The sequence below is a fragment of the Euleptes europaea genome, chromosome 19 (assembly GCF_029931775.1).
Source record: "Euleptes europaea isolate rEulEur1 chromosome 19, rEulEur1.hap1, whole genome shotgun sequence".
NCBI lineage: Eukaryota > Metazoa > Chordata > Lepidosauria > Squamata > Sphaerodactylidae > Euleptes > Euleptes europaea.
In genome coordinates, this window is record NC_079330.1 from 36,760,866 (window position 1) to 36,787,372 (window position 26,507).

At 48.6% G+C, this 26,507-nt stretch overlaps 1 protein-coding gene across 1 annotated transcript in view; it reads left to right on the top strand.

Annotated features, from left to right (window-relative positions):
* Positions 1 to 26,507, top strand: part of SGSM2 (small G protein signaling modulator 2) — a 138,910-nt gene that overhangs the window by 58,042 nt on the left and 54,361 nt on the right. The window contains exons 2-3 of the mRNA XM_056865427.1: positions 14,682 to 14,844; positions 20,651 to 20,812. Coding sequence (XP_056721405.1) covers positions 14,682 to 14,844; positions 20,651 to 20,812 — 325 coding nt within the window. The remainder of the gene's footprint in view (positions 1 to 14,681; positions 14,845 to 20,650; positions 20,813 to 26,507) is intronic.

Genomic DNA, 26,507 nt, shown 5'->3' on the forward strand with positions numbered 1-26,507 from the left:
TCCATTTGGAGTAAATTTCCTCCTGAGTTTAGCTGTTGCTGCTACTGTTCTTTCCTACTGTGAGCCTTTCTTTTCTTTTCCTACTTGGAGCCTTTCCTCACAGAGAAGGTGCTGCAGGGCGGGGGACTGCCCTGTTGTCCACAGATTCAGGGTATCTCTTTTGTGGTGGAGCAACCAGAACTGTTTATTTTATTTACTGTGAAATTTAAACTCACTGTTGTCCCCAGTGGAGACCCAAAATGCCACACAACACTGCTTTTCCCTCCTCCATTTTATCTTTATAACAACCCTGTGAGGTACTCCGATCTCTCAGATCCTAGTCCAACCCCACAATGACTGTTTGCAGTATCCCAACACAACTGTTCCATAAAGTTATATAAGGCACTGTGTAACAGGTATTATTTATTTATTTAATTTCTTCTCACTTCTTCTCCCCAGCGGGGACCTATAGCAGCTGATAGTGTCATTCCCCCTCCTCCATTTTATCCTCACAAGAACCCTGTGAGTTAGGCCATGTTGAAAGTGTGTGTCTGGCCCAAGTTTGTCGAGGAGACCCAGTCTGCTCTCCAGCAGGCTGGTTCCTCTTTAGTTCAAAGTCACCAAATGTTTTCCTAAGAAAACCCAAATTCCTTTCTGAGCTCCAGGATTCCCCCTTTGAGCGCAGTACAGGTATATTGCCACCAGCTCCCAATTCCAAAAGGCTGGCTTCTCCAGGGATGAGCTGAGAGCTACTCTTCCCCAGCCAGTTTCCAAAAGTCAAAACAAGCAAAAACCGTCCCTGCAGAGTAGAGCTTCTGCCAGGGGAGGCTTGTTGCCACAACACACTAAGGTAGGTGGTTTCCCACACACGCACACACACTCAGGCACTTGGATTTAGCTCTGAGACCCAAAAAAGGTTTCTCAGACTTCAATATAAAGTCTATAAGTTTATTTTAATAAAATGTGCTTGTTACAGAAAAGGAAATTATCTGTGAGACAGGTAGCATAAAACAAGAAATCTTAGCAATCTCTAACTTCACAGTAGTTCTTAAGTTTCAGGCAAAATAGGCAAAGTTTCCAAGAGAGTAACAAATGCTTTAGTTGGTTCTTGTAGGTTATCCGGGCTGTGTAACCGTGGTCTTGGAATTTTCTTTCCTGATGTTTCGCCAGCAACTGTGGCAGGCATCTTCAGAGTAGTAACACTGAAGGACAGTGTCTCTCAGTGTCAAGGGTGTAGGAAGAGTAATATATAGTCAGAAAGGGGTTGGGTTTGAGCTGAGTATTGTCCTGCAAAAGTATTGTCCTGTAAGTATCAATTTTCTTTCCTGACGTTTCGCCAGCAACTGTGGCAGGCATCTTCAGAGTAGTAACACTGAAGGACAGTGTCTCTCAGTGTCAAGGGTGTAGGAAGAGTAATATATAGTCAGAAAGGGGTTGGGTTTGAGCTGAGTATTGTCCTGCAAAAGTATTGTCCTGTAAGTATCAAGATAATGTGCTAATGAGGGTATGGTATGTTAATATGGAACCATTGTATCCTGAAGTGATCTGTTAATGTGTGTAATCCAAAACTAATCTGTATGGCTATTGTTGAATGTTGTCTTTGTCTGGAGGTTTTTCAGGGCAGGAAGCCAAGCCTTATTCATTCTTAAACTCTCCTCTTTTCTGTTAAAGTTGTGCTGTTTTTGTGTACACAAAAACTCCAACCACCACCCCCGACAGAAAAGAGGAATAATCAAAACATTAATGGACCGTGCAAGACGGATCTGTGAACCACAGTTTCTCAAGGAAGAAACTAACCATCTAAATCACGCACTGCTAGCAAACGGCTACTCCAAGAATGAAATCAGAAGGGCCATTGAACCAAACAAAAATCAGAAAACTCAAGAAAAACAGTCTCCCATAGGAAAGGTATTCTTGCCATTTATTAAAGGAGTCACTGATAGGATGGAGAAACTTTTGAAAAAACATAACCTACAAACAGTGTTTAAACCCACCAAGAAAATACAACAAATGCTACGATCAGCAAAAGACAAAAGAGACCCCCTCACCTCTGCAGGAGTATATCGTATACCTTGCAGCTGTGGAGAAGTTTACATCGGGACCACAAAACGCAGCATACAAACAAGGATAAAAGAACATGAAAGATACTGCAGACTTGGCCAACCTGAGAAATCAGCAGTGGCTGAACATGGACTGACACAAACAGGACACAGGGTCTTATTCCAAGACACTGAAAGACTGGACAATTCTATCAACTATTTTGTCAGATTGCACAGAGAAGCCATTGAAATTCATAAACATCAGCACAACTTTAACAGAAAAGAGGAGAGTTTAAGAATGAATAAGGCTTGGCTTCCTGCCCTGAAAAACCTCCAGACAAAGACAACATTCAACAATAGCCATACAGATTAGTTTTGGATTACACACATTAACAGATCACTTCAGGATACAATGGTTCCATATTAACATACCATACCCTCATTAGCACATTATCTTGATACTTACAGGACAATACTTTTGCAGGACAATACTCAGCTCAAACCCAACCCCTTTCTGACTATATATTACTCTTCCTACACCCTTGACACTGAGAGACACTGTCCTTCAGTGTTACTACTCTGAAGATGCCTGCCACAGTTGCTGGCGAAACGTCAGGAAAGAAAATTCCAAGACCACGGTTACACAGCCCGGATAACCTACAAGAACCAATGAACTCTGACCGTGAAAGCCTTCGACAATATAAATGCTTTAGTTGATTTATAGTTACCAAGAACAAGGTTTGGTCCTAACACGCAGAGTGTCAGTCCTCCATGGTTGTCAAAAGGTGATGATAGCTCGGGGACATGGCCAGCATGCCCCCCCCCCAATCTTCTTAGTTTTTGATTAGAACAGAGTCCATATTTATCTCTCCCATCTCATCAGGTGATGGCCATTCGCCCAATGAGATAGTTGAGAATGCAGTAAGTTTGTAAGATATTTGGCATGACACCTTTAGGCCTTTTGAAGTTAAGGATGTATTTGCATTTCTGCAGCAATGCAAAACATCTGGGCTCTTTCAAGCTTTTGAGATGTCAGGCTTCTAACAGGATTGTCACCAAAAGAACAGATAGCTAATTTACAATAGGAAGGCTTTGAAATGGAGGTGCTTTGAAGTGGAGGTGGCACCCCACACCTTTCCCCCCAAACTGAAGTGGCTTCCCACGGGAAATGGAAATGGTTTCCCATGGGAATGGCTTGCAAGAGAGCTGATGCGGTCATCAGCTCCCAGAGTCTTGATATCAAAACATTGAAGGCCGCAGCCTGAACCAATGTTTGGTGACCAGAAGAAGAGCAAGGTTGCTTTTCTTTACAAAGTTCACCCAGTGAGCTTTCATGTCCTAGTCCAGCACTCTCATCACTACACCAAGCTGGCTCTCTTTGGTGTGGTCCCCGCAGCAAAACTCCATGTACAGACTATCTACCACATAGATCAACATGCTACGCGGGGGACGAGGTGGAGGGGCCTCTGCTCTGAGAGCAAGTGCTGCCAGCACACACAAGCCCTTGTGATTGTCCGAACTGTTCGTGGGCTTGCAGTTGACAGAGCAGGAGGTTCAGGGTTCAAGTCCTGCTCTGTCCTTGTGCTCCAGTCCTCCCTGAGAGGCTGTCAGAGGAACACAGTGAAGATGCCTCTCTGGGTCTGAGAGGGATCTTTGTATCAATGGCCGTTAACGCATGGCTCCGCTCACATTGTTTTGTAGCTGATAAATTGCGTGGTTTTGTGCTCCAATTTCAAAAATTTAAATGCACGAGGCGCCCAGTGGGCGTTCTGTGCTCCTCCACCCCACCATCCCACAGGTGGAGGTGAGGGGAAGCCAGCAGTGGGTGGAGGCAGCAGCGACTAGTATAAGGAGCCACCCCCACTCTGCCATCCCCCTGGGTGGAGGCCCTCCACCTCCTCCTGTTGTGCCTGGAAAAACGTTACCCCAGGTAGATCTGATCAAGGATAATGCACTGGAGATCAGGAATTACTTTTTACAGCTTTTACTATTTAAAGGTACCTGTTTAAATAGACAAGCTGGGATCAAATCTCTCCAGCCGAGACCAAAAGCCAGTCACACTGCAGAAAGAATCACATTTTCATTTAGAATTGATCAACCTTTTATAGACTTCTACAAATTGTCTTCAATAACGATACTTTTCTACTTTTCCCATGGCATCATTCTTAGCTACTCAAATCAACAAGCAGTTCTGCAAACCAAAGTCATTTGCTGAAACGCGAAGGTCCTTGTAATTGTCAGGCTGTTATCTTGGTTTCTCTGATGCCTCTGTTCCTTTGCTGAACCGTCCAGACTTCAAGGACGGCTCCACATACCAAAGCCTGGGAACGCTGCCCCTGGGAAAGTGTGCTCTGTTTATGCTTTGTGTGCTCTGTAATCTCCCGCCGTTTTCAAGCTTTATATTGCCAACTAACGAGCAAGACCCTCATAGCTGTCATCTTATCCTCTATGCACTGGTTTCAGCCCGTTTTATGCAATATATGGACAGGACTTCGGTCCTATTCCCCCTGTGGAGGATGTGGAGGGGGAGGGGGATGCCGACATTGCCTCTTGGGCACACACCCTCCGTACCACATGGCCCTGGCTGATTAGCAACCTTGCCCGAGCCAAGCGCATATACAAAGCACAAGCCGATAAGCATCGGTCCCCCGGTGGGGACCTACAAGTAGGTAACCTGGTATACCTATCCACCAAAAACCTGTTTTCCACCCGCCCGTGCCATAAGCTCAACGCTAAGTACATTGGCCCGTTTCCCATCACTCGCATCATAAATCCTGTCACGGTGGAACTATCTCCCCCCAAAACCTTAAGGCGTGTGCACCCCGTTTTCCACATCAGCCTCCTGAAACCCCATATTGCTTCTCCGCAATGGCATCCAGAATTGCCTCCTGAACAGCCCATAATGGTGGGGGGGGGAGGACATTTCGAGGTCTCCAAAGTCCTAGACTCCCGTATTCACCATGGAGTCTTACAATACCTAGTTCGCTGGAAACACTTCCCCCCTGCCTATGACGAGTGGGTTTGCGCACGAGATGTCTCCGCCCCCAAGCTCGTCAACGCCTTTCACATTGCCTACCCAGACAGACCAGCCCCCTTGCAGGATGGGAGGGGGCCTTAAGGGGAGCAGGATGTCAGGCTGTTATCTTGGTTTCTCTGTTGCCTATGTTCCTTTGCTGAACCGTCCAGACTTCAAGGACGGCTCCACATACCAAAGCCTGGGAACGCTGCCCCTGGGAAAGTGTGCTCTGTTTATGCTTTGTGTGCTCTGTAATCTCCCGCCGTTTTCAAGCTTTATATTGCCAACTAACGAGCAAGACCCTCATAGCTGTCATCTTATCCTCTATGCACTGTTTTGCCTATTTGACCAGTAAAAGCCATCTGCTTGGATTCTAACTGTCTCTGTGGTGATTTCTGGTTCTTTGGGTCAAGAGCTTACAGTAATGAGATAACGAGCTAACAAAGTAGAGGAAACCGGCGGTATTTGGAATGTTGCAACATTGAGGAATGTTAGTGTATGTGGGTGCTTATGCAGACTGAGTGAAAAGCAAGAGTTTGCCAAGGAAGGGGGGGTGGTTCTTGACACTGCATTTATCTACACATGAGTCTAAAAGGAGGATTCCCGCACCTGTTTATGTACACGGGCAGTTAATAGTGCCACAGGCAAAATACCTTTATTGTGGGCGCTTCACTCCCCCCACGTCAGTGCCCTCTCGGCCCCCCCGCCTTCTCGTGCAGCGGCGTGTACGGCAGTGGCTGGTCTATCAGCCCCCCCCCCACCTTCTCCTCCCGCAGCAGCAGCAAGGCTCCAAAGTCGGGAGTCAGGCTGCAAAGGAGGCCTGGGAGGGGAAAGGGGTGTCGGGAGGAAGGGGAGTTGAGTCACGTGCCAACACGCACCAAACATCCCAGTGTGTTGACGAGAATTTTTGTTTAAAATCACTACAAGGCAAGGATTGTTTAACCTGGGAAAGAAGCGGAGGGAGGTGAGTTGATAGCGCACTCGGGAGGTGGCCATGCATTTACAAAGTGGAGATTCGCCATATGCTTAGGAGAAACGCAAGACAAACCAGCCATGCGTTTTTGGCTGTGTGTAATTATCTTCCTCTTTCCGATTGCCAGTTGGGTTAGCTGGCAAACTGACTCGATCCTCCCCCCCTCCTGCTAATTCCTTTTGGAGCTGCTGTTTGCATTGAGCTCATCTGGTAGGCAAGGGCAGCTGTCTTCGTGGGCCAGGAGGCGTGTGGGAAGCCTGGAATGCGAAGCGGCCCTGCGCCCTTCTCCCCACCCATGCAGCCGGCAGCTTCAATCTGCTGCCTGACACTGCACGGATCCTGTACTGTGGCTCGGCGTGTTCCTGAAAAGGCACGATCAAGCACGCAGCTAAGCTGCTTTCTGAGGACACGTTCCAGAGGAGTTGGCAAGGCTTGAATGGGCGTGTGTGTGCTCGTCTGGGCCTGGCGTGGAGCATTGGGGTCTCAGCCACCCACCGCCTCAGGGGGCGGGCTCTGTGGCTTCTTCTATGCTTCCTTGGTTGTTGCTCTATCCTTGCGCTGGGGCCGGCAGCCGTTCACCTTCTGGCTCGTGTCGTCTGCACAGGGAAATCCAGTTGCAAATGACGGCTCCGGGGCTGGGATCCCCAATCTTGGAGGGCCTCTGGCACTCTGGGCATTTTGAGAGCACGGCATGGATGCCAGGGCTGCTGCGGGGTTCTGGGGCAATCTCAGGAATTGGGGTGGGTGCCAGAGGCACACAACTGCTCCTGAATGGGGGCTCCTTGATATATGGACCAGTTCATTTGAAGGAAGGTCAGGGTCAAAGATAGAGAAATGAGTGCGGCTAAAAGAGGAGGGGTGGGGCTACAAGACTGTCCCCGGCAGTGGATTTTAACTGCTATAGCATTTTAACAGTGTTCATGTTCATGAGAGCCGGCATGGTGTAGGGGATGGGATGTCAGACTAGGGTGTGAGAGAGCCAGGTTCGAATCCCCACTGTGCCTTGAAAGCTCGTTAGATGTCCTTGGGTTCTCTCTCAACCTTACCTACCTCAGAGGGTGGTTGTTGCTGTGAGAATAAAATGGAAGAGGCAAGAATGTCATGCGCCACTTTGGGTCCCTATCAAGATACCTAAATATTTATAATAAATTAACTATCTAATTAAATAAGTGTTAGTTTGGGCTCCACATGCCAGTTTATTCCATGCTGTTTTGTTTTGTTCTGGAACATTCCATAAGGAATATGGAGTTGCCTTCCCTTCCTCCCCTTGTTGTCCATGGAGCTCAAGAGAGAGACAGACAGACAGACAGATAGACAGACAGACAGACAGACAGACAGAAAGACAGACACTGTTTCTTCTTTCTGTTTATTGACTGTCGTTTTCCAGGCCGCCTGGCTCCTTCTCAACGTCACCCTCTTGAGCTTTTGTTCCGCTGAAGTGTGTGCTCTGTCTTGATGGCTGGTTTTTGCCCATTACCGTAGAGAAGCGCACTTGGAATTCCCTACTTGGTTTAGACGGTGGAATGTCGTTTTAACTGTTGGTTAATGTTGCGATGTTTTGTGCAGTGGTTGTGTCGCAGTTCGGGCCGTTAAGTGCCTACACTCTTAGAAAGGACCCCTTCCTGAGAAGGAATATGTTATCTTATTCAGTGAGACACCACTAGACCGGAATCAACGGTTCCTAGAAACTTGTTATGGTTCCTAGAACATCTCTTGAACACGCCAATAAATTTATAATACTGGCAAGAGTAGAAGTATAATAAAAACACATTTATTTACATTATATAATATATGCTTTTGGTTGCAAAGCCTTAAAATATCATATAAGGTTAGACATCATTAGTCTTAAACATGTTTATGTAACAAAATGTAGCAAGTAATCATTCACAATCTCTATGCCTCCATAAAGGAGTATCTTAGTCAGAATGTACTCATAAAGTATTCTTAGTGCAATGCACTTTTATTCAGAATATAAAGTTACAGAAATCCTGTCAAAATATGGTTAATTCTTTGGGAAAAGATTTGGCTAGAAGCATCCTAACTTAAATCATTCAAAACATCATAATATTTCAGTACAGAAGACACACCATACCTTGCTGTGACATCTGTAGTCCTTTAAGAATCTAAGCTCTATGAGAACATATGAAGTTATCCCAGAGTATCTGTATTTTCTAAGTCTTGAATCCTTTAAAGACTTCTATTAATATTCTTAACTTATGAAGAAGACCTCTGATCATCATTAAGATCAGGCATTGTTTATGTTTATGCTATGCATGTTCTTTTTAGTTTTAGACAGCAATGCTGAATGTATAAATACTATTTGTTAGCTTAAAGCTGTTTAAAGTCTCTCTGGCTGTAGAGAGTTTTGTATGTGAACTTATGGTTCAAATCTGTGTATGCGCTGTACAATGTATCAGCATTGTGCATGTCTCACAGAGTACAGAGAGTCTCCTTTCACTTCAGGAATATCTCTGGTCTCTTGTTCTGAAGAGGTTCAGAAGTCCCTCTGTTAAGTAGAGGACTTTCTGTCACTATCTCAGAGGTCTAGCTATTAGCCCTATATTCAGGATGCTCTTTAGCATTGGTAAGCCAAATAGGTTTAGTTTGTAAGAATCCATAAATCCAATGGACTCTCAGTGTTCCAATATATGGAAAGATCACTGCACTTAGATTCCCATTCAAAGGATAGGAATTCTAAGGGTCTCTATCCTCTTCTAGGAATAGAGCAGCCTCACAAGAAGACTGTAAGTAAGATATGTTGAAATATCCAGATCTTGATACTTCAAGATACCTCAGAGAACTGCTGTCCACGCAAGGATCAGAGTCTCAATGTTTTACATCCCAGGCCTCTGAGATGGAGAAATGTTACATCAGACAGCTGCAGTCTGCCAGCAATAGCACTCTGAAGTACTGGCTATTTTGCTCTGTCTTATATACACTTCAGTTCAGTGTTATCTGGCATATGGGTGCACTTTTGCACCTCTGGAGCCGGGGATAAAACACCTTTAGATCATAAAACACAATTATTGCTTACAGTGTAACATGCAACCATCTGATTAGTAAAAAATATAGTCTTCAGCAAGATTTACAAAAAGTAATGATTTTTCTGTGTCCCGGGGCGAGCCCATCCCCGCATCGCCCGGGCCGTTCCAGGTCTCCCCCCCCCGGGGGAAGGAATCCCACTCACCGGGGGTGGGGGGGCGACCCGCAGGCCAAATGGGCCACCCCGCCGACGGCCGGACCTCCGCCCCGACTGCAGCCCGGGGCCCGGGGGAAAACCGGCCTCAGCGGCCCGGCCGCAGCGCCGGATGCGGCGGCCCCGGCCCGCGCGCCTGCAGCCCAGCCCGCTCAACAGCTGAGCCGCGGGAGGGCGCGGGCGGGGCCAGGGAGCACACGCCGGCTCCCCATGTTAAGGCCGGTCACCTGGCCCAGTGTCGACCCTTATTTGGGAATTCGGGGCGGGCCTTGAGGGAGGAAGGGGCGGGGCCTCTCTGGCCTGGAGGGGATATAAGGCCAGAGAGGAGCCTGGGCCGGAGAGGAACAGCAGCTACAGGAGGCAAGGGCGGAGCTGACCCAGAGCAACCTGGCTGCATCCGAGGGGGAGACCAGTTCTGACTCCCCCTCGGACTGGTCTGAGGCCGAGGAGGCTCCTCCGGCCGGACCCCCCTCCAGGGCAGAGACCCCGAAGGCCACGGCGGCACCAGGGGGGCGCGACATTCTGCTCTTGAGATATGAGGCTATAAGATAGCAGGATTTTTCTGCTCTTAAGATATAAACAGCTGACAGCTGGTAGCTGAGTCAGGAAGGGAAATTCCAGATACATCTTTCTAGTAGATGGTAAAAGGTAACTGTTCTTTTCCCTTTAAGGATAAGACCAGGGTAAAATAATTATTTCCTGAAAGGATTCAGTCAGCTTATTTTAAAGACATTTGCATTTTATAAGCTGATGCCAGTATTTTCATTACTGCAGTTTTGTGGTTCAGTTTGTATGTTATGTTCAAGCTCTACATTGAATTAATTCTGCACATGTACACAAAATACCATAATTATGTCAGAGACCGTGACAGTTGCAGAATATTTAGAAAACAAAAAGGAGTCCGAGGGGACCTTAAAGTTTCTTGAGGCATCAGTTTTTGCAGGCTCAAGCTAATAAATCAGCCTTCCTGCAACTCGTTTTTGGGGGGTTGGGGGAGGGGGAGTTATTGCAATGGACCAACACTGCTCTCCTAAGTAGAATTGAGAATATTTTGAAATGATGGCAAAGCCTGGCTTTACCTGCTTTTCGCCACTGAAAGTCTGGAGCAGGGGTGGTAGTATCTGAGCAGTGAATTCCTAAGCAGTTGCATTCTTCTGAGCCTTTTGAGGTCGATGGACTTAGAAGGGTATTCCTCTGCTTGGGATTGCACTGTCTATTTCTTACTGGTATTGCCTTTCTTGGGAGGCTTGAAGCAAAAGGTGGGTAACTTTCTTACTGGTACTTCATCCTGGATTGCTTTCCTCCTTGCTCTGAGAACACTCCATAATAGTTCTCCCTTTCTTTCCTCTCATGTCCCTTGCAGCCTGTGAGTCTAGCTGGTTCTACTCTAGGTTTGGTTTTCAGTGCTGAGTTTGGGTCCCCGGATATCTAACGTAACAAAGGTGTCTCTGAGCAAAATACTTCTTTCTCCACCACTGAATAACCCCAGCGTACCCCACTGGTGGGTGGTGTTAGGTGTATTGGCATGGCTTCCAGTAGGGCCAGATCTTTGCTTTGGGAACCCCTGTGGTCAGGAGTTGTGCTGCTCCATCTTAGCATGCTGTTGAGACTTACAGAAGAAAGGGTAAGTCACAGAAAGAGATTTTCCCAAAGAAAATCTGAGCTCTGCGATCCTTCTCCCACCTCCCCCTGCTTTGTTGTTCACTAACAAGGAGCACATGCAAAGATTTGGGGCCCTGGACAGTGGTTAAAGCATGTGCTTTACATCGAGAAAGCCCCTGGTGTATCTAGAGAAAGAAGAATGTGTCTTTCCCTGCCTGAGACCCTCTGCCTGTTAGTATAGACGGTTCTGAATGAGACAAGCCAATAGCTTGCCTCAATATAAGGCAGGCTGGTATGAGGCTTTCTTTATGGAGCAAAGGCAGAAATCATTGGAAAGGGACTGTGGCTCAATGGCAGAGCATCTGCCTACTATGCAGAAGGTCCCAGATTCTATCCCTGATATCTCCAGTCAAGAGAATCAGGTCGTCGGTGGTAAGAAAGACCCTGAGCTTGGGGACCCTGGAAAGCAGCTGCTGGCCAGAATAGACAAGACGGCCCTTGACAGCCCGCTGGTCTGACTCTCTCGAAGGCAGCTTCGCTCACTTTTTTATGGGTAGCAGCCATGGCTCGATGATAGAGCTTTGGTGTGCAGAAGATCCCAGGTTCAATCCTTCAAAAGGATCATGTAGCAAGCAATGTGAAAAACCACTGCCTGAGACCTCTGTTGGCCATCAGAGTAGGCTGGCCTTGATTGACCAATGGCCTGGCTCAGTGTAGAGCAGCTTCATGTGCTGCAGGGTCAAGCACATGGTTTATATTGAGAAGGTATCAGATAACAGGTGCTGGAGAGAGTTTGAGACCCTGGAGAACCATTGCCAGGCCAAGGGGACAGTTAAATGCCAGGTAGACCAGTCATCTGAATCTGTATTAAGTCAGCCTTGTATTCTTCATCTGATTTGGTGTGTGTGAAAGAGATTTTCAGCCCATTGAAAAAGAAAACCCATCTTTTCAAGTGAATCATACCTCCTCCTTCCTTTTTTAAAGCTACAAAAAGCCATTCCCCACCCCGAGATTTCTAGCAACAGTGGACATAGCCTAACAGAAGGGTTCACAGTTTATATCTTGTTTGTAAAAGATACCAATCCATTTTATTTTATCTGGGGAGAACAGAGAGTATTTGGAGGCTCTGAGTCTCCCATACCATCTGCCAAAAATCCTTTTGAATGTTATCATTCATAAATCAGAATCAATCACAGATGTAAACCTGTATGTGTTTAAGCACCTAGAATCATAGAGTTGGAAGGGACCACCAGAGTCATCTAGTCCAACCCCCTGCACAATGCAGGAAATTCACAACTCCTCCCCCCCCAAACCCCCAGTGACCCCTACTACATACCCAGAAGATGGCCAAGATGCTTTCCCTCTCATCATCTGCCTAAGGTCATAGAATCAGCATTGCTGACAGATGGCCATCTAACCTCTTCTTAAAAACCTCCAGGGAAGGAGAGCTTACCACCCTCGAGGAAGCCTGTTCTGCTGAGGAACCACTCTTAACTGTTAGAGAATTCTTCCTAATGTCAAGACAGAAACTCTTTTGCTTTAATTTCAACCTGTTGGTTCTGGTACAACCTTCTGGGGCAACAGAAAACAATTCTGCACCATCCTCTATATGACAGCCCTTCAAGTACTTGAAGATGGTTATCATATCCCCTCTCAGTCTTCTCCTCTTCAGGCTAAACATACCCAACTCCTTCAACCTTTCCTCATAGGACTTGGTCTCCAGACCCCTCACCATCTTTGTTGCCCTCCTCTGGACACGTTCCAGCTTGTCAACATCCTTCTTAAATTGTGGTGCCCCAAACTGAACACAGTACTCTAGGTTAGGTCTAACCAGAGCAGAGTAAAGTGTCCAGATCACTTCGCGTGATCTGGACACTATACTTCTGTTGATACAGCCCAAGATCACATTTGCCTTTTTAGCTACCGCATCACACTGCTGACTCATGTTCAGTGTTTGGTCTACTAAGACCTCAAGATCCTTTTCGCACACACTACTGCTCGGACAAGTCTCCCCCATCCTATAATTATGCATTTGATTTTTCCTACCTAAATGCAGAACTTTACATTGATCTTTGTTGAAGTGCATTTTATTAGTTTTAGCCCAATTCTCCAGCCTGTCAAGATCATCCTGTCTTCTACCATATTTGCTCTGTCTTCTACCATATTTGTTACCCCTCCCAATTTAGTATCATCTGCAAATTTAATAAGCATCTCCTCTATTCCTTCATGCAGATCATTTATATAGATGTTGAACAACACAGGGCCCAGGACAGATCCCTGAGGAACTCCACTAGTCACTTCTCTCCAAGTGGATGGGGAACCATTAACAAGCACTCTTTGGGTACGATCTGTCAACCAGTTACAGATCCACCTAACAGTAATAGGATCTAAACCACATTTTCCCAATTTGTCAACTAGAATACTATGTGGAACCTTATCAAAAGCCTTACTGAAATAAAGATAAACGATGTCTACAGCATTCCCCTGATTTAGCAAGGTAATCACTCTCAAAAAAGGAGATAAGATTAGTCTGACATGACTTGAAACCCATGCCTGCTCTTAGTGATCAGATCCATCCTTTCTAAATGCTCTTGGACTGACTGTTTGATGATTTGTTCAAAAACCTTTCCCGATATAGAAGTCAAGCTGATGGGTCGGTAGTTACATGGATCCTCCTTTTCCCCCTTGTTGAAGATGGGGACAACATTTGCACCTCACCTGTTCCTCAAGACTTTCCAAAAATAATGGACCCAGGCTCAGAAATTACAGCTGCAAGTTCTATGAGTACCCTTGGATGCAATACCTCTGGCCCAGAGAACTTTGTTTCATTTAAAGAAACTAGGTGTTTGTGCACTTCCCCAATGCCAATCCTCTGCTGCAACTCCCTTCCCTCGTCATGTGTTCTGTTCATGCCATGTTGAGCACCTCTTCCCTCGCAGGAAAAGACTGAGGAAAAGTAGGAATTGAGGAATTCTGCCCTCTCTTCATCTCCTGTTATAATTTCACTTTCAGGTCCCCGCAATGGGCTTATCTTGTCCTTGATCTTACTCTTACTCTGTACGCAGGAAAAGAACCCTGGAGAACTGTGTTATTCGTTTCTGTGAATAGCTGCTGAATTGTATACATTGATCCCCTCTGAAAGCTGGAAGGGAATTCATCCTGAAAAGAAGGAACCAAAATTCAGCCTTGACCTTTCTTGTTTGGTGTATTGACAAGCTACATGTGCAGCTCCCCCACCCCAGTTGTGCAAATAGCGCCCCCCCCCCATTGGGTCAGGGAAAAAAGCTTCGGGAGAGGAAGACTGAATCCCCTTCCCTCCCCCACCGTGGTCCCAATCTGAATAGGGGCCTCAGGCCTTCGGACAGAAGTTCCCTTGCACCTGATGTCAAAGTCAGGATGGGGGGAACCATACACTCCTTGTTACCAATCTCAGTGTGTCCTTTTGCCCTCAAAAGCTGGGCAACTGGGGGTCATCCCTGGCCCACAAGCTGCTGGTTGCTGACCACAGATTTAGGACATGCGGCTTCTTGGGTGGCCACTCGGGTGTTTCTGCGTGCACGCTGGAGTTGTAGAGCGCAGCAGTCCTTATGTGTTATGTTTGAGAAGTGCTTTGCAGTCCGAGGGGGTCGTGATTAGGGGTCCTGCCCTGCTTGTGGACCTCTGGGGGTATCTAGTTGAGATGCTGGTCTGGATGGGCCATGAATCCCATGTAGTTGCATGAGTCTGGACTGCCACTGTGGGCTTTCTGCCGCATGGATTCCCATAGATTTCTGCAGCCAACTTGTAAATTGGCAAAGAGCCTGCACCCATGACATGTAGTTTGGGGTCTATGCTTTGTTGGTTTTGTTTCACAATATCCCCCCTTTTTGTTTTCAGGAGTAGTGGAAGCATGCCTTCTGCACATGCTCAAACGACGGGCTGCTGGCTTTCTGCGGACTGACAAGATTGCTGCCCTCTTCACCAAGGTTGGCAAGACCTATGATGTGGCGGGCGAGATATGCAAGAAAGTGCAGGACCTCTTGCAGCAAGTCGATGGCAGGTGAGATCCCGGGTTGATGTGTTGAGCCATGGGAAAACCTGGGCTTTGGAGAAGCAGGGGGGCTGGAATGGAATCCTTGGCATTTTGCATTAAAAATGGCAGGGTGGGCATGGATTTCTGGGTCTTCCAACAGGCCAGAATGGATTTCTGGAACAGATCTTGGACACTTAGATTCAAGGCTTGTTGACAGAAATGTGCCAGTAATGGGCCGTATGGACCTGTGGTCTATGGGGCTTAATTCCAAAGTGTTTAGGATGGGAAGCAGGTGTGGGGAAACAGCCTTTTTCTGCCTGAGATCCTGGAGAGCCGCTGCCAGTAAGAACAATCTTATCTCACCTTGAAAGGCCAGAAATGCAGCTTTCGATTTATTTTATTCTTTATTATTTTGGAGTAATTATAGCCCACTTTTTAGGCCCTCACAGGCTTCAGAGCTGCTAACCAAGATTTAGAAAGCCAGGGTATAACTCGTACATTTAGGGAAGTCCTCAAAACATTCCTTCTGGACCTTCCAGCCCTGGGCCTTTTGGAGTCTGGGATGAAACGTCCAACTGACACGCCCCCCTCCTCCCTCTGTGGGGTGTCCTGATCTGTTGATAACTCTGATCCAGTGGTGAGGGGAAGGCTTTCTGCACATGCTCTGAGTCGGTGTCACAAAAAGAGTCTAGGGGAGCAGTCTTAAGCAAGACTACTTAGAGGTAAGTCCCATCTTATTGAATGGGCCTTACTCCCAGGAAGTGTTGTTCAGATTGCAGCCTGGAGCTGCGTTCAGATGACCACTTGTGAATGCTTACACCTTGGGGAAGGAACTCCACTGTGTTCCCTGGAGTTACGTTATGTAAACTGGGGTACCTGCATGAACAGATGAACAATGGGGGTTCCCCTCCCCCACCCACATCCCCATACTCTAAATTTCCAGCTCATTTCCCAGGATTCTTTTCCCCCTTGAACTGACTCAGCATTCCAGGTACCTTGGCGCATGCTGACTCCTCAACAGGCTGCTTCGGATGGAGGTTTTACTTTAAAAAAATGAAAAGCGACTGTTTTGTGCATTCCTGGGCACTCCTATGAGCATGCAGAGACCCTTACCGTGTCTGGGGGCAGCCCTGCCTTTCTACCCTACTGAGAAACTCTGCAGTTTGCCATTTTTTCTGGAGAGGCATGGAATAGATATTTCGTTAAGGAAGAGGTGTGGCCAACGGTGGGAACAGGTGAGGTTATGAAACCCCCGAGGGACACAGCGAGAGAAACCTCTGAAAGGCAGCCACTGTTTGGCCCTCTTAATGATATTTTGTTGTCCATACTAAAATGTTGCCCCACATGGAGCTTCTGTTGCCATAGGGGCATACGCATGTATTTCCTTGGGGGGGGGTGCCCCACGATTCAGTCCCATTTCTGTGAAAGGTACACAGCATCCGTTTTACTGGTAAGGATCAGGGGCTGCGTTCTCTTTTGGCAAGGGGTCTGGAACCAGGAAAGGCAGAATGTGAGAACAGACCACCCTGGTGTCGTTGGCTCTATGGCAGCATTGGGTGTGAACTGGATTCTGCCTTGAGGGATTTCCTGGCTGGCCTGGTGCCTCAGGGGGAGCCTGGGTTGTTTATTGATCAGGCTGCCCTCGACCCTGACAAATGATCTTGCTGCTGCCTTCACGTCTCTTCCCCCCTCCTCAGGAAGCTGCAAGAGTTTTTTTTCTTCTTGTTTTCCTTTTTGCAGGTCAAGAAAAGGGGCGAATGTAGGCAGCCAATTCAGCCATCAGAGGCCGTCACTCTCATCTCTGTTCAGGTCACTAGCTTATAGACAGCAAGAGTCAGGCATACAGGGCACAGAAGGGGTTTTCTTTGCTCTCTGCACAGACCGGCAAGTTCTAGGCAGGTTTCTAGTGGGTTTGCCTGCATTTTTAGCTGGTTTGTCAGCTTGAATGGCTAGCAGGGCTTTCAGGTGGCAGAGTGGGAAAACTGCAGGCTAGAGCAATCAAGATAATTGAGGGGTTGGTCCACCTTCCCTATGAGGCAAGAGTCTGGGATCTTTCAGTTTCGAAGACAGAGCGCTACGGGGGGCTGTGATAAGTGGCCTATAAAATAATGCATTGGCTGGAGAAAGGGGACAGAGAGAACTTGCGCTCCTTCACCCAAAATACCAGAACTCGAGGGCACCAAGTGAAGATAGTAGGCAGTAGATTCAGCACAGACGAAAGGAAATACTTCCATTATTCATTGAGTGATTAAAGTGGGGGGATCAGCTGCCAGTAGAGAGAGTGATGTCCACAAACCCAGATGGCTTTAAAGGGAGGTCAGGACACATGCGTGGAGGAGTGGCCCAGCAGTGGTGACTGGTCCTGACGACTGAAGGGAACCTCCACAGACGGAGGCAGCAAAGCTCGGATGGCCAGTGCTGGGAGGCAACAGCAGCAGGAGGAAGCCTTGCCCCGTGTGCCCTGTGCTGGCCCTTTGGGGGGCAGCAGGGGAGGGGGGTCCTGGACGAAACTGGATGCTGGACTAGACGGTCTGATCCAGCAGGGACATTCGCAGGCAGCTGGAGCCTGGGCAAAGGGGGGAAAACGCACTGCCGGTTGGGGGCATAAATGGATTTAGTTTTGTTTTTAAGAACCTGTTTTATTAAGTTGTTTTGACTTTGTTGTTACCTGCCTTGGATCCTGGGATGCCTTGGAGAAAGGCAGGTATATAAATATTTTCAATGAATAAATGTCTATGTGCAGGAAGGGACACGTGAAGGTGGGGTGGGGGGGAACCAGGAACGAATTATTATGGATCTTAGCAAACTCCACGGTTTCCTAGAAGTCCTTCCCAGGACACAGTGTGGCTTGATCAGGCTTGACAACTTCAGGGTCCCTCTGCCACTCCCTTTTTTCACCCTCGCTGGCAGGGAGAGACGTGAGCTGTTGTCAGCAGCGCAGCAAAAATGGGAGGGGGCCATGGTGATTTCTGCCTATTGTTAGGGCAGGGTGCCTCCTCCATTTTGTCCGCATAATAACCCTGTGAGGGAGGCTAGAGAAAGTGACGTGCCCAGAGTCTCCCAGTGAGCTTCATGGCTGAGCAGAGATTTTCAACGGGGTGTCCCAAGGCTTGCTCTGAGACTGGCTGCCTGGTGGAGCCCAGGTGAGGAGGTCAGCCCCTGGCATCTCCAGTGAAAGGATCTCACGGATCAGGTCTTCAGAAAGACCTTTCTCTGCCAAGACCCTGGGCTGCTGCTGCAGGTCGGAAGAGATGGTATCAGGGTAAATCCAAGAGCCCCTCTTGGATTTCTGCCTGCGGAGTCTGGCTTATGTGCCCCCCCATCCCGCAGCAGCCCCTAGTCTCTCCCTGACATTCCACTCCTGGGGAAGAGGAGACACCCAGGAGCAGGATTTCAGCTGGTATTTTGGGATGCAGCAGGAGGGGGGTTGCACAAAAGTCACCCTCCCAGGGCAGGTGCTTGCTGCTGGGTCTACCCCATTGGGTCAGACAGAGCAGTGGTGGGTAGTGGGCAGCCTCAGAAGTTTGCCAGCTGCTCTTGCAGTGAAGGCAGCAAACTCTCACTTGTCCTGTGAGACCAGGTTTACACCCTGGGAACACACCTCTGCTTGGACTTGAAAAGTTTTGGGGACGGGGTGTTTTGGGGGGACCACAGTTGCACACATGGGTTTCCCTAGAGGGCCCAATCTCATGCACTTGCACACCCACCCCCACACCCCCACGGTGCTGCAGGTTGGGGAAATGATGTAGAGAGGCTGACGCCCCCTTCTCCTCCACGTATGCCAGAGTTGTGGTCAGAATGAGGCACCCCGTGCTCCAGGGCGGAGGAGAACCCACCCCTCACATGTGCCTGTGTGACACAGGCTGGGGCCCCTGGGCCCAGCCTGTGTTCTCCATAATGGGTGACCCCCTAACAGTGAGCCTTTAGCATCCCACCTGAACTGCTTCTCACTTGATGGGTTAACCAGATGCGCGTTCCGCTGCCTTGGCAACTGTTTAAATTTTATTTTTTTTAATCCAAAGGAAAGTGAAATCTGATATGCAGTTCCTGGAGCCAGCTGCTAGAAAGACTGGAAATGCGAGTGTTTGGGTCATTGCACGAGATTCTCTGTGCGTGCGTGCGCATGTTTTCTCTCAGGTTCCCTCCAGGCCAGCCAGCAAATTTAAAGCGTTAGGGCTCTCTGCAAACGTGGCATCTGGCGCTTTGTTCTCACCTGTGCTTTGTGTATGGAAAAGGCCTTTGGTGCCCTCAAATGCCTCCCAGCACCTGGAAAAAGTCAGGGGAGGGAAGCATTCAATTAGAAGTGGTTTCCATCGCAGGAGAGGAGGCAGCCTTCCCAGCCCTGCTGGGCTGACTTCGTTGAGTGCCCAGAGAGACGGGCGGTGTCCTTGCTGAGTCCAGAAAAAGGGTCTTTGGCTGGAAGGCACCGCCGCTTTGAGGCACTGTGCAAAATGCTGCAGCCCTGAATAGTAGACTCAAACGATGCTGACATGCTGCGGGTCCCCAGGAAGGTTTGGCCCTAAAAACAGCCATGGGGGTTGTGGGGGGGATTTTTGATGGGGTGAGAATTACCACCTTTTCCCCGGTGCCACAGCCATTAACCCTGTTGGCCCCCGTTTTGCAATGCCTGGGGGATGCAGTTATGGTTTCCCAGCATCCCTGCGGTTTGGCTGTCAGGGCTGCTCTGCAGAGGAGAAGCAGGGGCCGTGTTTGGCCTGCCCCCACTGCTCCGTTCCACCCAGTCCTCCCTCCCCTTGGTCTTCTTTCCCAAACGGTTTTGGGCTTGTCTGTTTCTTCATTTGGAATGGCTCATGAAAAATACAAAACTCTCCCCATGTGGCAAAACAAGTGTGCTCTTGCCCAGGTGTGAAGGAGACACCAGTCCTACCTGGAAGGACTGTTGCTTAGTGCCAAAGTGTCTGTTTCTCATGCAGAAGGTTCCAGGTTCAATCTCCAGTCAAAGTTCAGTATCTGGGGCTGGGAAACATGTTTCTCATGTGCTTCCTTTCCCTCCCATGTGGCTTGATAACATTTTCAGCTTTCATGGCAAGCTGACTTATGTCCAAACTAAAAACCAAGATTTGAAGGGAGTCTATAAAACCATAGTTTTTGTTTCTGACATAGAGGCCATCTGTGATTCGTGTACCTGGTTGGGGTATTGGACAAGGATCTTGGAGACCCAGATTCGAATCCTCACTCTGCTATGAAGCTTGCTGGGTGATTTTTGGACCAGTCACATTCTCTCAGCCAGACCCACCTCACAGGGTTGTTGTGAGGGCAAAATTAAGGAAGGGTGAACAATGTACACTGCCCTGAGCCCAGAGGAAGGGATAAGATAAAAATGTACTCAATAAAATCGTAAGTCTTTATTTAATTATGGCTTGGGAGGTGAAGGGGGGACATAAGCCAAGGTATCTCTAAGGGTCAGTCACCCAGATGTTCCCTGTGTTGTACCATGCCCAAGTATTTGTTACTTGAATTGGTGCATGCTCTTCCACTTTAACTTTCCCTTCCTCTCTGTTTAGATTGGAAGCTCCTTGGAGTGGGACTCATTTTGAACCACTAAATCTGCTGAAAGAAGCAAAAGAGAGAGCGTGCCTGCTTCCTTGTTTTGTAGATGATGTATGTGTGGAGGTTTCATGTGAGGAGGCACTCCCCCCTGTGTGGGAAGGGGGGGGGAGCCTCTTTTCAGATGTCACTTGCCAAATGCAAGTTTATTTTTTTTAGTTCTTGTATTCAGAGCTTCTTGATTAATTGTGATGATACAGGCGCCCAGCCCTCCTCTCACTGTGTGTGTGTGTGTTTGTGCATCCTTATGTTTCCTCTCTTGCAGGAGGTCTCAGCCAGTGGGCCAAGAATCCCTGAAGAGGCAAAGCTCGGCCACAAGCAAAACCCCTGCTCTGACCCCACAAGCCATAAAGCACATTTGGGTGCGCACGGCTTTGATTGAAAGAGTGCTAGACAAAATCGTGCAGTACCTTGTGGACAACTGCAGGTAAGGGGGAGGATGCTGGCAGTTTCCGGGGCAAAAAGGTCCCTGTGAACGGTGCCTGCTGTGGACTAGCCACGATTATTTGACCAGAATTTAAACCAGAGTAATTCAAAACCGTTGAAGCAGATCCAGCTCTTTTGCAGCTGAAAATCAAGGCTGTCTATACAGCAAGATCCTAGTTCTCATTGCAGTGGCAAATCTGTGGCTTGGCTTTTGACGACAGTCAGAAACTCGTGGGATTGATGGCTCCTCCAGAAGCACACACATGCGCTCTCGCCCGTGCACATGCCCACACAAATAAATTTGCTACATACAAGAGTCTAGCAGTCTTCTCCCTGACATCCTAGTTTTCTACAGACGGGGATTTTGTTTTGTTTGGTGGCCCATTTGGTCACATGGACCCCCGTCTGCAGTCTGCACAGCCCAGACATGGCTTGACCACCTCAGCAGCCAGGCCAAGGAGCAAGCCTGACATTGGCAAGCTTAATCTAGTGGCTAGGGAACACCACCCAACCTACTCAGGTGGTATAAAGAGGCTTCTTTCGGTGGTGTGGTTTTTCTCCCTGCACCATGGACAGAGTTTAATTGGGGGGGGGGAGAGTGTGCTGCACATGCCTGCTCGACAACTGTCAGATTTCTAGCTCCGCTCTGGAAAGAGGCTTTGGCTCACTGGCAGAGTAGCTCCTTCATGTCCCCAAGGTCCCTGGCTCAGCGCCAGCCATCTCCAGGAAATGAAGCACAGGTGAGCTTTCTCTTCTGGAGACCCTGAGAGAGCAGGCAGCATGTCTACAGTCAGGAAAGAGCGCATGGAGCGAGCTCGGCCAGTGGTCTGGCTCTGTGTCCAGCAGCTCCCTCTCACCACGACAGGCACGAGTAAGCTGTAAGTGGAGATGCAGCCCATGCCCAGAACATGTCTTGCCAGAATCTGGGGAGCCCTCTGAGGCCTGTGTGGTTTGCTGCCATGTGTTCAATGGCAGGGCTATAACCCAAGCTGACAGCAAACTGCCAAGTTAGATCTTAGTGCTGAATGCTGAATCTGCCCTTTCTTTTTGCAGAGGCGGAATTTGCCTGGGTGGAGGGATGACGTCACCCTTTGCATCGCTTGGCAGGCCCAGTCCGTCATGGTTAGGAAGGAGACAGGCCTTGGAGCATGTGTGCCATCTAGTGGCACAGTGGGCTTACTCTTGCCAGTTACAGCAATGTGATTTTTCTTGGGGGCTAAATTCCTCATGTGCCTAGACCGGGATGGCCCAGGCTAGCCCACTCTCATCAGAACTCAGAAGCTAAGCAGGGTCAGCTTTGGTTAGCGCTTGGATGAGAGACCACCAAGGAAGCCCAGGGTTGCTATGCAGAAGGTAGGCAGTGGCAAACCACCTCGGAACATCTCATACCTTTTGGAAACCCTACAGGTCACCATAAGTTGGCTGTGACTTGACAGTACTTTCCACCAATACCAAATTCTTTGTACATTCATAAGATGCTCAATACCGGTGTGTTTGCACGCTTGTCTATGCTAGGTGAGCAAGGAGCCGTCAACAGACTATCTTGGATAACTCTTGGAATGGCTTCCACATTCCACTGAATGGGTGAATCAGAAGGCGAGGCTAATAGTGAGAGAGAAGGTGTCTTTGCTTGGCCATCAGGAAATAGCAGTGGGAAGTCTTGTGCCCCTGTGGTTGCAGTAAAAAAATGGAACTTGCCATATTCTCCCCTGAGGCAAGGGCATCCTGAGCTGCGGGTTGTTTTCCCTCTCCATCCGGGTAGGCAGGACTAAAAGATTCTGACTTCCTGTGATACTTGGCGGGAAAACAGCCTGAGGAAGCCAGTTTCCGTCCTGCCTATCCGGGTGGAGCAGGCAACTCCGCATAGCTCTGTGCCTTTAGGCTTCATTTCTTTAGGAGTAGTTTCTTTCCCTTTCGTGTTACAGCTTACCTCTCAGTGTTCCGTGAGTCCTTAATCTTCGCCTTGATCCTTGTTTTTTGAGTGTTGGTCTGTCTTCTACCCCCCCCCTCCGTTTTTTCTTCCCTCCTTATTTCCTTAGCCAAGATGGCCGACGCCATTTTAGTTAGGGAAGACGACCTTCTCTCTGAGAAGGACTATCAAAGGGGGTTGGTGCAGAGCAACCCCAAGGGCTCCGGTTCTCCCAACGGCCGCCCAGGCGGACCATTAGGGAGCAAAGAGGAACCGGGAGAGACCCAGACGCCTGATCCGGAGGCGCCTTTAGAAAAGCCTAAAAAGGCGCGCAAAATAGCGCCGCAGCTACCGGGCGCCCGGAGAAAAAGGCGCGGCGTTAAAGTTGGAGCAGGGGCGAAAGCCGGGCGCAAGTCACCCGCCTCTTCCCCAAAACCGGCTAAACCGCTCAACAAGCATCAGGGACGTTCGGATCCGATGGCAGCTGCATCCTCTGGTAACCCTGCGCAAACGGGAACGTTCCCGCCGGGAGTTGGCAGCCCCCCCCCCTCCCAGGAGGTGGCAGGCGCACAATTTATTTCATGGCAAAATGCTGATGACCTTATTAATTATGCCCTCCAGCGTCAGTGGATGGCCTTTCAATCCTTTCAAACTCGCCTCCCTCCCCCTATGGGATTGGACCCCTCCCTTCCCCCTCCCAATCTCCCGCCTAATCCTTCCTTTTCCAACTGCACTTCTGCTGTAAATGAGGCAAAATCAAAGGTCGATGCTCCCTCTGCTGGCAGGAGTGGGTCATGGCCTACAAAAGCAGCAATGAAGGCTAAGCTATGTGAAACCAGGGAGAATCAAATGGATCTCTCTAAGTCTCCCATTTCTTCTGTAGATTATGAGGAGGAGGAGGAGTTAGAGGAGGGGGAATTCGATTCCGACGAAGACCCACCTCAACAAGTAGAACAGCATAACAGACTTTTTTCTGGGGAGGATTATCAGGCCCTTTTGGCAAAGGCTATCCTCGCCCTTGATCTCAATGAGGAATCAGATCAATCTGAAGAGCCAAAGTCTAAGTTAAAAAAAGGGGTCAAGGAATGCTTTCCAAGACCTAAGACAACAACCAATTCAGTACCCTTCCCAGAATTTTTCATTAACGCGGTCAGAGACGAATGGGAGCACCCAACTCCCAATAAACAACTCCCCACTAGTATTAAAAAATTATACAATCTGGCTCCACATGCCATGGAAATGCTTAAGGTTCCCTTAGTAGACGCCCCTGTGTTGGACCTCCAATCACCAGGTTTGATCCCAGAAGACGGGGTGGGCTCCCTGAGGGACCAGTTAGACAGAAAGTCAGACTACCTGGCGAGGAAGGCGCACGAGGCCTCAGCCATGGCCATTCAGACCAGCGCTACCACTTCCATCTTTGCTAGGGCCGCTTATTTATGGGTCAAGAAAATTATACAACTTGTACCAGATGATAGCCTCAGAGTTCTTGGTGGTCTTGACAGAGTACAAACTGCGTTGACCGTGATGGCGGATGCCTCACTAGATACCATGTCCTCAGTAGCGAGGTCAATGGCATCAGTCACCTCCATTAGAAGGGGTCTATGGCTCAGGTCCTGGCCAGCTGATTTTAAGGCCAAAGCTACACTGATGGCCTACCCAGTCAAAGAGGGGAGGCTTTTCGGAGAAAAGCTGGACAGTATCCTTGTTGAAACAAAGGATAAAAAACAGGTCCTTCCCATGCAGATCAAAAAAGACCAACGTTCTCCTCTGTATCATTCCTTTCGTTCCCCCAAATTCACTCCCAGATTCAGAACAGACTTCAGGAGAGGCTCTTGGGTGTCAAACCGGGGATCATGGAACAATACCAGATCCTTTCGCAGAGGGGGGAGATTCTCTAGGCCCCAAAACTTCCAGGCCAGGTCAGATAAGGGCGACCGATTACCCAAACACCCCCCTCAGTGACGCCGATCACACCTACGTGGGGGGGAGGTTACAAATGTTCACAGCAAGGTGGGCCTTGTCCAACCCGGACAAATGGGTCTCTCAGATCCTATCAAATGGATACCTACTGGAATTCACCTCCCGACCCCGGGATCTCTTCCTAAATTCCCCTATATCACTCAAAACAGAGAAACATTCAAGGACAATAACAGCAATTCAACACCTGCTATTCATCAAAGCCATAGAGCCAGTCCCCAGCTCTCAGAAGGGCCAGGGAGTATATTCCATATTTTTTACGGTGCCAAAGAAAAACGGCGACTGGAGGGCCATCCTCGACTTGAAGTACATCAACAAGAGGATGGCTCGAAGACACTTCCGCATGGAAACAGTCAAGTCAATAGTGGAATCTCTACTCCCTGGCACCTTTATGACGGCTGTGGATCTGACGGAGGCCTACCTCCATATTCCTATACATCCACTACACAGACCATTCCTCAGGTTCGCCTATGGACCCAACCATTACCAATTCAGAGCCCTCCCCTTCGGGTTGACATCCGCCCCGAGGGTCTTCACGAAGGTACTGGTAACAGTCATTGCTACACTCAGACAGGAAGGAGTCCAGGTACACCCGTACCTGGACGATATTCTGATCTGTGCTCCAACACCAAATCTCTCCCGCACCCATACAGATCACGTTATCCAGGTCCTCCAGGAACATGGATATCTCATAAATTTCGGCAAGAGTTCCTTACAACCTTCCCAAGTTATGACACACCTGGGAACCAGAATCAACTCAAAGACCAACTCTTTATCTCTATCCCAGGAGAGAATAAGCAAACTGAAAACCTTTGCTACCAAACTGACCAAATCAAAGTCCGCTATGCTAATGTCCCTTGCGGCTCTACTGGGCCTGATGGTGTCGTGCATAGCGATTGTCCCATGGGCACGCTTTCACTCACGCCCCCTTCAGTGGCTTCTACGTCCCCACCAATTAGATATAGCAAGAAAAAAGGTCAAGTCAGTGACAATCCCACACAGCGTCAGACACAGTCTTCTGTGGTGGACTGTTCCGTCGAACCTGCACAAAGCCACACAGTACATTCACGAAGACCCTGTTCAAGTCTTCACAGACGCCAGCCTTTTCGGATGGGGGGCCATATTGGGAGATCAGGTAGCCCAGGGTCGCTGGACCCACCAGGAATCACTGCTCCATATCAACCTGTTGGAGCTGAGAGCTGTCAAATTAGCTCTCTGGAAGTTCGCAGACATAATCAGGAACCATCATGTACTTATCAGAACGGACAATGTCGCTACAAAAGCGCACATCAACAAACAGGGGGGGTCCAGGTCCTCTTCCCTTCACAGAGAAGCAGTAGCAATTCTCACTTGGGCTCAAGCCAATCTTCCCTCGATCAGAGCGGAACATATCAAGGGAGACCTCAATTGCCAGGCCGACTGGTTAAGCCGGCAAAATTTAGACGAAGGAGAATGGGAGTTAGATCCAGGAACATTTCTTCAGATCACAGAAATATTTGGCACCCCCTTAGTAGATCTGTTTGCCTCCGAATCAAACCTCAAGGTACTCAGATTCTACTCCAGGTATTTTCACCCAAAGGCAGAAGGCACAGACGCCCTTCTCAGCCCGTGGCCCAGGGGACTGCTGTATGCTTTCCCCCCAATACCCATTCTACCAAAAGTCCTCCGCAAGATCCATCAATACAAAGCCAATGTGATATTAATAGCCCCTTACTGGCCTCGGAGGCCATGGTTTGTAACTCTGAAGCGCATGTCCTGCCAAGATCCATGGCAAATTCCAACGGAATCCAACACTCTCAGACAGGGACCT